This window comes from Arvicanthis niloticus, chromosome 1 (genome assembly GCF_011762505.2).
Source record: "Arvicanthis niloticus isolate mArvNil1 chromosome 1, mArvNil1.pat.X, whole genome shotgun sequence".
Classification (NCBI taxonomy): domain Eukaryota; kingdom Metazoa; phylum Chordata; class Mammalia; order Rodentia; family Muridae; genus Arvicanthis; species Arvicanthis niloticus.
This window is the reverse complement of record NC_047658.1, coordinates 117,008,715-117,020,907: the sequence shown is the minus strand read 5'-3', so window position 1 is coordinate 117,020,907 and position 12,193 is coordinate 117,008,715. Positions and strand designations below refer to the sequence as shown.

General features: G+C 44.4%; 1 protein-coding gene and 1 pseudogene across 1 annotated transcript; both read left to right on the top strand.

Annotated features, from left to right (window-relative positions):
* The first annotated feature begins 1,822 nt into the window (after nt 1-1,822).
* On the top strand, nt 1,823-6,649 carry Polr2g (RNA polymerase II subunit G). Its single transcript, XM_034509652.2, has 8 exons — nt 1,823-1,974; nt 2,099-2,208; nt 2,825-2,984; nt 5,033-5,083; nt 5,196-5,261; nt 5,360-5,431; nt 6,100-6,133; nt 6,356-6,649. The coding sequence occupies exons 1-8, from the start codon at nt 1,963-1,965 to the stop codon at nt 6,367-6,369; spliced, it is 519 nt and encodes a 172-aa protein (XP_034365543.1). The 5' UTR covers nt 1,823-1,962; the 3' UTR covers nt 6,370-6,649.
* A 141-nt stretch (nt 6,650-6,790) lies between these two features.
* LOC143441473 (small ribosomal subunit protein eS12 pseudogene) lies at nt 6,791-10,564 on the top strand (annotated as a pseudogene).
* The last annotated feature ends 1,629 nt before the right edge of the window (nt 10,565-12,193 follow it).

Below are 12,193 nucleotides of genomic sequence, written 5' to 3'. Positions count from 1 at the left end.
AACATGCTTGCTTTAGCAGAACATCCTCTCCTGTGTCTGCTTCAGCTAAATGTTCCTTTGTGAGTCTGCCTTAATCTTTCACATGTGTCTACTTCAGGAAAACACTCCTTCACGTGTTTGCCCCAGCAAAACACCTTCCAACACAACTGACAACCCTTAAGTTTCCACTTCACCCAGGACTTCAAAAGCAAAGGCAAGAGAATTGTTAAAAGTTAAGGCAAGCTTACTCTACAAAGCAAATCCCAGGCCATCCATGGCTACATAATAAAACCCTATCCCTCAAACAGAAAACAAAGTAATCCTAGTGCATGCTGCACAAGCAATCTTTTTGTTTGTCTGTTGTCTTTTTGTTTTGTTTTTCAAGACAGGGTTTTTTTGTTTGTTTGTTTTGTTTTTTGTTTTTTTGTACCCCGGGTTGTTCTGGAACTCATGCTGTAGATCAGGCCAGCCTTGAACTTGGAGATCCACCTGCCTTTGCTCCTGAATGTTGGGATTTAAGGAGTGTGCCACCACTTCCAAGTGATTTCTTTTTAATTATGTGTACTTGATAATGTACGTTATCTGTGTGTGAGTACAAGCCCATGAGTGTTGGTATGTTACCTTCTCAGGCTACGAGAGGATTTCAGGTCCCCTTAGAGCTGGAGTTGTGATACCTCAGATGCAGGTATTAGTAGCTGAACTCAGGTCCTCTGCGAGAGTTTTGTTTATGTTTTTGTTTGTTTGTTTGTTTGTTTTTTTAGATTTATTTATTATGTATACAGTGTTCTGCCTACATGTATGCCTGAAGGCCAGAAGAGGGCGCCAGATCTCATTATAGATGGTTGTGAGCCTCCGTGTGGTTGTTGGGAATTGAACTCAGAATCTTTGGAAGAGCAGCCAATACTCTTAACCTCAAAGCCATCTCTCCAGCCCTGAGAGCTTTGTTTTTATTTTATATGTAAAAACCTTTGTTTTTATTTTATATGTGTGAGTGTTCTGGCTGCATCTATGTCTGTTCACCACAAGGGTGCAGTGTCCATGGAGGCCAGAGAGGGCATTGGATCCCCTAGGACTGAAGTATAGATAGTTGAGTCACCATGTTTGTGCTGGGAATCAAATCCCGGTCCTTTGGAAGAACAACCATTGATTTTAAGTGTTGAGCAATCTCCCCAGCTATCTAACCTTTACCTTTATTTTACAAGCATGGGTGTTCTGCCTGCATGTGTGTCTGTGTACCGTTCGCATGCAGTGATGAAGGAAGCCAGAAGAGGATGTCAGTTCCCCCTGAACTGGAGTTACAGATGATTGTAAACTATCCTGTGGCTGCTGGGAATTAAATCCTGGACCTCTGCAAGAGCAAGAAGTGCTCTTAAGGACTGAGCTATTTCTTCAGCCCCCAAAATAAAACAAAATAAATAAAACTGTGTAAAAAATGTGTGTAAATGTTTTACAGAGTTTGTATACACAGCCCTGTTTATTGTGGAACTCACTTTGTAGTTGTGGCTTAGCCTTGAATTTAGAGATCTGTCTGCCGGCAACAAGCCAGACCTATATAATAACCTTATTTCTCTCTCTGTCTCTCTCTGTCTCTCTGTCTCTCTGTCTCTGTCTCTGTCTCTCTCTCTCTCTCTCTCTCTCTCTCTCTCTCTCTCTCTCTCTCTCTCTCTCTCTCTCTCTCTCTCTCTCTCTCTCTCTCTCGTCTCCTTTTTTTTCCTTTAGGTTTTTTCGAGACCGGGTTTTTCTGTGTAATGCTGCTTATCCTAGAACTTGCTTTAATTGCTTTAAGGAGGTTGGGAGGTTGGGAGTATGAGCGCAGATGGGCAGGCCTAAGAGGCGGGGCTTCATGTATTTCCGCCTATGAGGTTAAGGCTCAGTAAGATCTGCGGAAGCGACCGCGAAGAAGTGGTGGGACTTCTGCAAGTGCTTCCGGCGAGGTCCCTGCGTGGGGAGTTCTGAGCTCTGAGGTCCAAGCTTCTGCAGAAGATGTTTTATCATGTGAGCTGGACGCGGGGTAGCGGTGAGGGCAGGGACAGGAGGACCCTGGAGGCCGGGAAGGGCCCACTGGTCGCCTCCTGTCCTCAGTATGGCTGGCGGAGTCTCCATTTTCCTTTTTCTGCAGATTTCCCTGGAGCACGAGATCCTCCTGCACCCGCGCTACTTCGGTCCCAACTTGCTCAACACGGTGAAGCAGAAGCTGTTTACCGAGGTGGAGGGGACCTGCACTGGGAAGTGAGTTTCTGATTCAGTGTTTGCTGAATGCATGCACAATGACGCTAGTCTGTAACTTCTACTTAACTCCTGTCAGGGCTTGTCACTTATTCTGAGGAACCCTTTCACCCCCTCCAGGTACCTGAAGCAGCCAGTTTTTGCCTGTTTTGGACCCTCTGAAAAGCTGCTAAACAAAATTTTCTTCCTTTATGTGAGATCAGACCGTTATTATGCAAATGTTTTTGGGTTTCCAGATGGCCTCACTATGTGGGCCAGGCTGGGCTCTAATTTAGAGATCTGCCTGCCACTGAATGCTGGAATTAAAGGCTTTTGTCACAATTCTCTGTCTCGTTTGTGGTTTTTGAAAAACCTGCCTCACCTTTGACCCTGGCAAGTCCTCCTGCCTCAGTCTAAACAGTACTAAGAGAATAGGTGTGTGTCAGAATATCTGGGCCGCCTTGGGCATTTACTGTACAATTATGAGAGCATTTAATATTTCAAGTACTGATCTGGGTCCTGTCTCTTCTTGGTCATTGAGCTGTCTGAGCAGAGGTTCCATCACACAGAGTCTCCTGTTGCTGTGGCTTGTTAGAGGCCCTTCACATACAGTAACTGTCTTCTTTCATCTTTCTTGCAGATATGGCTTTGTAATTGCTGTCACCACCATCGACAATATTGGTGCCGGTGTGATCCAGCCAGGCCGAGGTTTTGTTCTTTATCCGGTGAAATACAAAGCTATTGTTTTCCGGCCCTTTAAAGGTGAAGTGGTGGATGCTGTGGTCACGCAGGTCAACAAGGTAAGAGTATTTTCATAGAAAGGTTATGGGGTATTTCCTTAGATGAAGATTCAGTCTCCAGCCCACTTACTAGTTGCCTTAAGTCTTTTGTTGTTGTTAAGATTTATTTTATTTTATCTTAGTTCTTGTTTTCCGAGATAGGGTTTCACTGTGTAAACCCTGGCTGTCCTTGAACTTGCCCATAGACCAAACTATCCTTGAACTACCTCTGCCTCCTGAGTGCTGGGATTAAAGGCGTGCTCCACCACTGCTCAGCAGTTTTTTTTGTTTGTTTGTTTGTTTTTGTTTTTCGAGGCATGGTTTCTCTGTAGCCTTGGCTGTCCTGGAACTCACTTGGTAGACCAGGCTGGCCTCGAACTCAGAAATCCGCCTGCCTCTGCCTCCCAAGTGCTGGGATTAAAGGCGTGCGCCACCACCGCCCGGCTGCTCAGCAGTTTATTTTTAAATATGTGTACTTGTTATCTGGTGTGAGTGCCAGTTCATGAGTGCTGGTACCTTCTAAGGCTTCAAAAGGGTTTCAGGTTCCCTCAGAGTTGAGAGACCTTGGATATGGCTGCTAGGAGCCAAACTGTTTTTTTGTTTGTTTGTTTTTCCGAGACAAGGTTTCTCTGTGTAGTCCTGACTGTCCTGGAACTCACTCTGTAGACCAGGCTGGCCTCGAACTCAGAAATCTGCCTGCCTCTGCCTCCCAAGTGCTGGGATTAAAGGCATGCGCCACCACTGCCCGGCCTCAGGTCATTTTTTTGGTTCTTCACTTTCCTTACCTTATTTCCCATCTAACTTGGGGGTTCTTCTGAATTAACATCAATAGTCAATGCTACAATAGAAGTCTGCATTGACTGAGTAGTTACTGTCGACTGATATTATGCAAAATACCCCCCCCCCTTTTCTTTCTCCACTCTCCTCTCCAGATCTGAAGATCAAACCCAGGGTCTTACAATTCAGCTAAATTTCCAACCCCAAGACTTTTATTTGTTTTTATTTGTTTGCTTTTGTTTTTTTGAGACAGGGTCTCACTATGTAGCCATGGCTGACCTTGAACTCACTTTGTAGATCAGGCTAACTTTCAACACAGATTTGCCTGCCTCTGCCTCCCAAGTGACAGGATCAAAGGCTTTTGCCACCATGCCTGGCTTCTTTTTTTTTTAAATGTATATGGATTTTTTTGTCTTGTCTGTATGCATGTTTGTGTACCACATGTGTGCTTGGCGCCCAGAAGAGGGGTGTTGGATCTCCTAGAACAGGAATTAATAGAAGGTTGTAAATTGCCTTGCAGATTCCTTTGGAAGAGCAACTAGTTTTCTCAATCACTTGAGTCATTGTTCTAGGTCTTCCCCCAGCTCTTTTTAAAATAAAAGCTGAAGCAAGAGGGCCTGGTGTGGTGTTTGGGGCCTGTGATCCTAGCACTTGGGGATCTGGAATAGGATTGATGTAAGTTCTAAGCTGCCATGGGCTGTAGAGTGAGGATCTGGGATATTGTTTGGTGGGTAAAGTGGTTCCTGTGCAAGCATCAGGACCTGAGTTCTGACCCCCAGCATCCTTGTAAAATCCAGGCTTAGTAATATAAGCCTGTAATCCTATGTAGGAGGATGACGTGGATCATAAGTTTGAAGTCTGCCTGGGCTATTTAAAGTAAATGCAAGGTTAGGTAGTGTAATTTAGTGATACCCTGTCTTAAACTTAAAAGCTAAGGGTTATAGATCAGTGGTTTAGAGCACCTTCTGGTACTATAAGACCTGGGTTTGACTCCCAGCACCTACGTAGTGGCTCACAATCTTGTGTAACTCCTAATTCCGCAGGATCCCAATATTCAATTCTGGCTTCCATGGGCACTGCATGTGCATGGTGCATAGGCACATGTGAGGGCAGAATACTCTCACATGTAAAAATAATGAATAAAAATGTGAAGAAAGATTACAGAGAGAGAGAGAGAGAAAAATGAAAACAAATGTTACAATTTAGACTGTTACAAAACATGGATACTATGTTTAGAAATTAGATAAAGTGCTTTAAAGCCTTTGAACCATGATCATTCATCTTCCTTCTAGGTTGGACTTTTTACAGAAATTGGGCCCATGTCTTGCTTCATCTCTCGACATGTAAGTCTGGACATACTGGGTGGAGCCAAGGAAGAGAAAGAAACTGGTCCATGACTATCATCTGTTGATGCAGCTGTTTGAAGTGCTAACCTTTGTATCAATTTCCTTCTAGTCCATCCCTTCAGAGATGGAGTTTGATCCGAATTCAAACCCCCCTTGTTATAAGACCATGGATGAGGTGAGCGAGTGAAGAGGAGTTGGTGAGAGGGATGAAGATGAGTCATACTGAGACCAGGCCTGAGTCTGCTTGACTATACCTTTCTCTCCTTTCCACAGGACATTGTGATTCAGCAGGACGATGAGATACGTTTGAAGATTGTAGGGACACGTGTTGACAAGAATGACATTGTGAGTTTCTTGCTTGACTTCTTTTCTTGCCTGTAGCCCAGACTGTCCTGGAATTCTGGAACCTTCTGCCTCAGCCTCCTAAGTAGTATAATTATATATAAATAGTCCAGTATCATTATTAGCAGTTGAGAGCTGTGGATTTCTCTCTCTCTCTCTCTCTCTCTCTTTTTTTTTTTTTTTTTTTTTGGGTTTTTCGAGACAAGGTTTCTCTGTGTAGTCCTGGCTGTCCTGGAACTCAACTCACTCTGTAGACCAGGCTGGCCTTGAACTCAGAAATCCACCTGCCTCTGCCTCCCAAGTGCTGGGATTAAAGGCGTGTGCCACCACCGCCCGGCTTTCTCTCTTCTTTTTTAGAACATCACTATTTTAGTATTTTGTAAAATTGTATTATTTATGTGGATACGTGTTGGGTATATACACACTCGCCACACTGTGACATTTAGACAGCTCTCAGGCTCTCTCATGCTGTGGTGGATTTTGGGGGTGGTCAGGTCATCAGGGTTGTGTAGCAAGCTCTTCACCATCTGTGCTGTTACTGGCCCAGGAACTCTCTTGCAGTTGTTGGGGATTTCTATGCTCTTTTTTCTATGAGGAGGGAATGGATGACAGAGGGCTTGGAATCAGGGTGTGGCCTCCCCTCACCTTCCTTTCTCTCTTTTCTCCCGCAGTTTGCTATTGGCTCTCTGATGGACGATTACTTGGGTGAGTGCCTGGCATGGGTGCTGGGACTACTCACTGAAGAAGGGATGTGCTGGCGGGGGGGGGGGGGTGGTGGTGGTGAGGGGAGATGGCTATAGGATTTAATGTCCCAGTCAAAGACATAAGTTCTCATTCTGTTCTCCTGGAAGTGGGTGGGATATCTTTGGCTTTTGGCTCCTGGAACTCAGTGTCTGTTTAACTGATACGTTTTTCCTGATTTCACAGGACTCGTGAGCTGAGTGAGGGAGCCTCCAGCCTGGTTTGGTACTGATTTAGAAAGTGTGACTTTCCGTCTTGAGTTCAGCACCAACTTGACTTTCCTACAAGAGGTTCAATCTGGATACTGTTAGGGAGGCAAGGAAGGTTCCCTGTCCTCAGAACACTTCGGCTGCTTCTTCCAGCTAAGCTGTGAGCTCAGACTTTATTCTGTGTTCTAACCATAAACATGTTGTCCTTGGGTCTCATGGAAATGTTGTCCTCTCTTGGTAGGAATTAAAACTGTTTATTTTATTTATTTTATTTTTGGTTTGGTTTGGGTTTGTCCTTTTTTTTTTGGTGGGGGGGGGGGGGTGCTGGAGCAATGGTTCAGAGGTAAAGAGCACTGACTGCTCTTCCAGAGGTCCTGAGTTCAAGTCTCAGCAACCACATGGTGGCTCACAACCATCTGTAATGAGGTCCGGTGCCTTCTTCTGGCATGAATGCATATATGCAGGCAGAACACTGTACATAACTAATAATTTTTTTTTTAAAAGATGTATTTATTTTATGTATGAGTACATGGTAGCTGTCTTCAGACACACCAAAATTGGGCAGGAGATCCCATTACAGATGGTTGTGAGCCACTGTCTTAAGTCAGGGTTTCTATTCCTGAACAAAAACATCATGAACAAGAAACAAGCTGAGGAGGAAAGGGTTTGTTCAGCTTACACTTCCTCATTGCTGTTCATATCCAAAGGAAGTCAGGACTGGAACTCAAGCAGGTCAGAAAGCAGAAGCTGATGCAGAGGCTGTGGAGGGATGTTACTTACTGGCTTGCTTCCCCTGGCTTCCTCAGCTTGGTTTTTATAGAACCTAAGACTACTGGCCCAGGGATGGCACCACCCACAATGGTACCTCCCACCCTTGATCACTAATTGAGAAAATGCCTTACAGCTGGATCTCATGGAGGCATTTCCTCAAGGGAGGCTCCTTTCTTTGTGATCACTCCAGCTTGTGTCAAGTTGACACACAAAACCAGCCAGTACAATTGACTCCTTGTCAACTTGACACACAAACACATTACTATTAAGCCTTAATCCTTACTTTCTTCTTCATTTTCAAGATTTAAATAACTTTAAAAGTCACAGTCTTTACATATTAAAATTTCAATCCCTTTGAAATATCTTTTTTTAAAAATTGAAAGTCTTTTTACAATTCAAAGTCTCTTAATTGTGGGCTCCCCTAAAATACTTTCTTACTTCAAGAGGGAAAAATATTGGGGCAAAGTCAAAATCAAACTCAAATCGTCCAATATCTGGGATCCACTCACAATCTTCTGGGCTCCTCTGAGGGCTTGGGTCACTTCTTCAGTTCTGCCCTTTGTAGCACACACCTTGTCTTCTAGGCTCTAGCTGCCTGTACTCCACTGCTGCTGCTGTTCTTGGTGATCATCCCATGGTACTGGCATCTCCATTCCACTGCAACTAGGCTTCACCAATAGCCTCTCATAGGCTCTCTTCATGGTGCCAAGCCTCAACTCCTTTGCATGACCCCTTCAGTCCTGGGCCATCAATTGCAACTGAGGCTGCACCTTCTTCACCAATGGCCTTCCTTGGCCTCTCACAGTGCCAAGCCTCAGCTGCTCAAGACCCCTTCATGCCTCCAAAACAGCACCACCTGAGTGACTCTTACCCATTACCAAGTCCAGCCACAGCACGAGGTACAACCTTGGCTATCTCTGGAACACAGCCTCTGTGCTCTCAGAAAACATTTCCCAGATTTCATCTCAATGACACTGGTCTCTTCCTCATCACTGCTAATTTCTTAGCTCCAGCTAACCAGCATCAATAGTCCTAGTAATGCAAAGGTTTTGTTCTGGTATCTTGTTAATTAAGAGTCTTTAATCTTCCCTCTGAAATTTCCATCGTTTACACTATTCTCAGCATTATCTTCCAAGTCCCAACAGAACATCCTGCAGGTTCCCAATGGTTTTCTAGCCCAAAGTTCCAAAGTCCTTTTACAGTTCTCCCCAAAACATGGTCAGGTTGTCACAGGAATACCCCACTATGCTGCTACCAATTTGTCTTAGTGTTTCTATTTCTACACAAACATGACCAAAAAGCAAGTTGGGGAGGAAAGGATTTATTCAGCTTACACTTACCAGCCCAGGGATGACACCACCCACAGTGGGCCATCCTACCCTTGATCACTAATTGAGGAAATGCCTTAAAGCTCGATCTCATGGAGGCAGTTCCTTAAGGGTAGCGCCGCCTTCCAGTTTATGTCAAGTTGATACACCAGCCTGTACAGCCACCATGTTGTTGCTGGGACTTGAACTCAGGACCTCTGGAAGAGCTGTCAGTACTTGTAACCACTGAGCCATCTTTCCAGCCCCTGGATTTGTTTTGTTTTTGAGACAAGGTTTGAATAGCCCTAGAACTCCATCTCTAGATTAGGCTGGCCTTGAATCCAGAGATAAGCCTGCCTCTCCCTCCTGAGTGCTGCGATTAAAGGTGTGTATCATCACCACCCAGCTGCAAGAACTTTATTATCATTGTTATTGTTTGTTTTTAAGATAGGTTCTCTTAGAACCTATGCTAGTCTTCAATCACTGTGTATTCTATGCTGGCTTTGAATTCCTGCTCCTTCTGGATCCACCTTCCAAGTGTAAAGATTGCAGGTTTGTGCCAACATTCCTGTTTTGTTTTGTTTTGTTTTGTTTTGTTTTTTAAGGGCCATGTGGCCAGTTGCTCAAGGATTACATTTTACATGTTATGGCCCCAGTGTTAGTTGTGTTGAATTTCAGAAACTCTTAAAAAGGCGATGCTGCTTGCTGAGGTGGCTCACATATGTCTTCAAGCTTAGCTATAGGGAGGCAGAAACAATTGGATAAGTTTCTGAACAGCCAGAGCTACACTGTGAGACCCTGCCTCCATAATAAATAACATCAGAGACCCTGCCTCCATAATAAATAGTAGTAACTCTGCCTCAGTAATTAATAATAACAACAGAGACCTTGCCTCAATAATAATAACCATAATTTTAAAAGGTAAATAAGTGAAAGGCTGTGTAAGGCCCGCCAGGAAGGGAGAAACTCCCTCTCAGCCCATGGGAATTCACGGCTACTGGAATAACTGCAAGACACCGAACTTGATGTAATTAACACGAGGTATATTTGATTTCAATGAGTTAAGGCCGCCCTTCAAGCCTGTCCTACGTAGAGGCAAACAATGAAGTAAGACTCCCACTTAGAGAAGAGGTAGACTTTTTAAAGGAAGAACTGCAACCCAGGGAGACGAGGGGGGAAATCATGATTAAGTATCTATAGAAAGCACCTGTCCAGTGTTCAGCTTCTGTGACAGGTTCAAGAAACGGTCATGGGGAAATATCTCTTCTGTTAAGAATCAAATCCTATCCAATTTATCTTGTGGTCAGTTCTGTTCCTGGTATCCAGGATGCACAGGCACGCTAACTTGAACTCCCAGCTCAAACCCTATTCAATCTATCTTATGGTCAGTTTTTAGTTTCTGGTACCCATGGTGCACTGTCACACTGACCTGAACTCTCAGCTCTGAACTCCTATCTTATCTATTTTGTCTTGTGGATAGCTAGTTTCCTAGGACCCAGAGCGCAGAACAAGCTGATCTGCAGTCTTGACTCCACCTGTGGAAGGTTTAAAAATTTTTAACTCTTTCAGCTGAAGCTGAAGCAGCCAGAATGGTGTCTGGAAAAATGAAGGAAGAAACTAACTTGCTTTTCCATTTCCGCTGTTGCCGAGTGACAGGGAGTCATGCAGAGTGGCCTCCAGTGCAATCTGAGAAAGGCACTGCTACAGGTGGTATAATGGATGTCACTACTGCTCTATAAGAGGTGCTAAAGACAGACCTCATTTATGACAGCCTACCATGTGGCAAACACGAAACTGCCGAAGCCTTAGACAAACATTAAGCCCATGTCTGTGCTTGCATCCAACTGTGGTGAGCTTGTGTGGATCAAGCTGGTGGTGGGTGCTTTGTGTCAAGCACCAAATCAACCTAATTATACTTGACAATAAGAAACTGGGGGAACGGGTAGGCCAATGTAAGATCAACTGAGAGGGAAGCCACATAAAGCCGTTGGTTGCAGTTGTGTACTGGTTAAGATGGCAAAGAATCTCAAATTCAGGGTGGCATCAAGGAGTACTTCAAATGCAAGAAAGGAATAAATAAATTTCTTTGGCTCAAAAAAAGAAAATAAGAAATGGGTTCTACTATGGTTTTAGTCCCTTTATCTTATCACCACTCCTGAACAAAGGTTCTGTTGGTTTTCATCAGCCTTCATGTTGGATTTTTTATTTAAAATGTTCTTAGTTGGAACTGGGTGTAAGCCCACTCCCACCTCCATTTGTTAGACAGGGTCTCACTGTGTGGTGCTAGTTGGGCCTGAGAATCCCAGAGATTTTTCTGGCTTCTGCCTTCTGACCTCGACCTGTGCTATCTTGCGTGGCTTTGATCTTTTAAAGTCAGCAGTAAGGAAGTCTGAAAGTTAGGATTCCATCTGCTACACTGTGGCCCCAATGCTAATTGGTGAGAAAGGGAGGGAAGATAAGCTCTTTTCAGGGTGAAGTGGAAATTTCTTAGGTTTGATCAGGTGGAACACCTGTGTGAGCTCTTATTTGGTTGCCTAGGTGACATGACGTATTGCTGAAGACTAACTTTCAGTGTGGGATGCCTGTCCTTGAGACTGGCCATCTGTCTCAGGCATGTGCAATTAGGGATCAAACCTCTGAAAGTATAAGTCTGTTCATTAAAGACTAGAATTCTTTGTATGTAACAGAATGCCTTAAAACAAAGTGTAGGTAGGGCTTGCTGAGGTTACCTGGTTCTGCTCAGAGGGAGTAGGGGCCTTACCTTTGAGCTCAGGCCACTTTAATGATATGCTATGGTAGCTTTGTTCTGAGGGTGGAGTGGCTCAGCACAGTGATCCATCCCAGATGGCATCCACAGTAGCCACTTTTTTTTCCTGTGGTAATGTTGATCTCATTACTGCCTTCCTGAGCACCTGCCTCTGCCCCAGTTGGGAGTAAATAAACCCCAGACAGATTATATACAGCTTTACTAGGTCTGATAGTACCCGGCCAGGTCTGGGCCTTCTTCCCTCCTCCCCTGCCTCCAAGTGGCCAATAGTTGATCAGACACATCAATGTGAGCAGCCCATATGCTACTGACTGAGCTGGTAAATTAAGACCTCTGGGAATGGCCTGTCTTTCATAGGTGGACAGATACTTCAGTGTTCAAGCATGGAAACCACACCAAATGTCAATATAACTGGGAGAGACTCAGCAGGGTCAGTATTCTCAGGTGGTGTTGCCATGGCAACTCCAGTTCCACCCATCTGGCTTTTTCTTTCTTTCGTTTTCTTTTTTTTCCCCTCAGTCCTAGAGGATTTTCTTTTCTAAGTGGCACCAGCAGCAACGGTATCAAAACCCTCAGAGAAAGAGGGTGGATGTATATGGCCATGTTCTCATGCAGGAAGCTCCTTTCTGGAATTAAAATATAAAATAAGGGCTGGAGAGATAGCTCAGTGCTTAAGAGCTCTTGTTGCTCTTGCACAGGACCGGAGTTCAATTCCCCTCATACCCACCTGTCTCCAGGGGATCCAGCTACTCTGGCTTCCTTGAGCACAGTCTGCTTATGTGCACACATACATACCTACAAATAAAAAATAATAGTAAATAAATCTTGGGGCTGGAGAGATGGCTCAGGAGTTAAAGAGCACCTGCTCTTCCAGAGCACCAGTGAGGATGTGATGCCCTCTTCTGACTTCCTCGAGCACCAGGCACATGCATAGTGCACAGATATACATGCAGCAAAACATACATATAAA

Coding starts and splice junctions, on each gene's coding strand:
- Polr2g (XM_034509652.2), top strand. Junction 5,084..5,195: donor CTTGCTTCATCTCTCGACAT/GTAAGTCTGGAC, acceptor ATTTCCTTCTAG/TCCATCCCTTCAGAGATGGA. Junction 5,432..6,099: donor GTGTTGACAAGAATGACATT/GTGAGTTTCTTG, acceptor TTTCTCCCGCAG/TTTGCTATTGGCTCTCTGAT.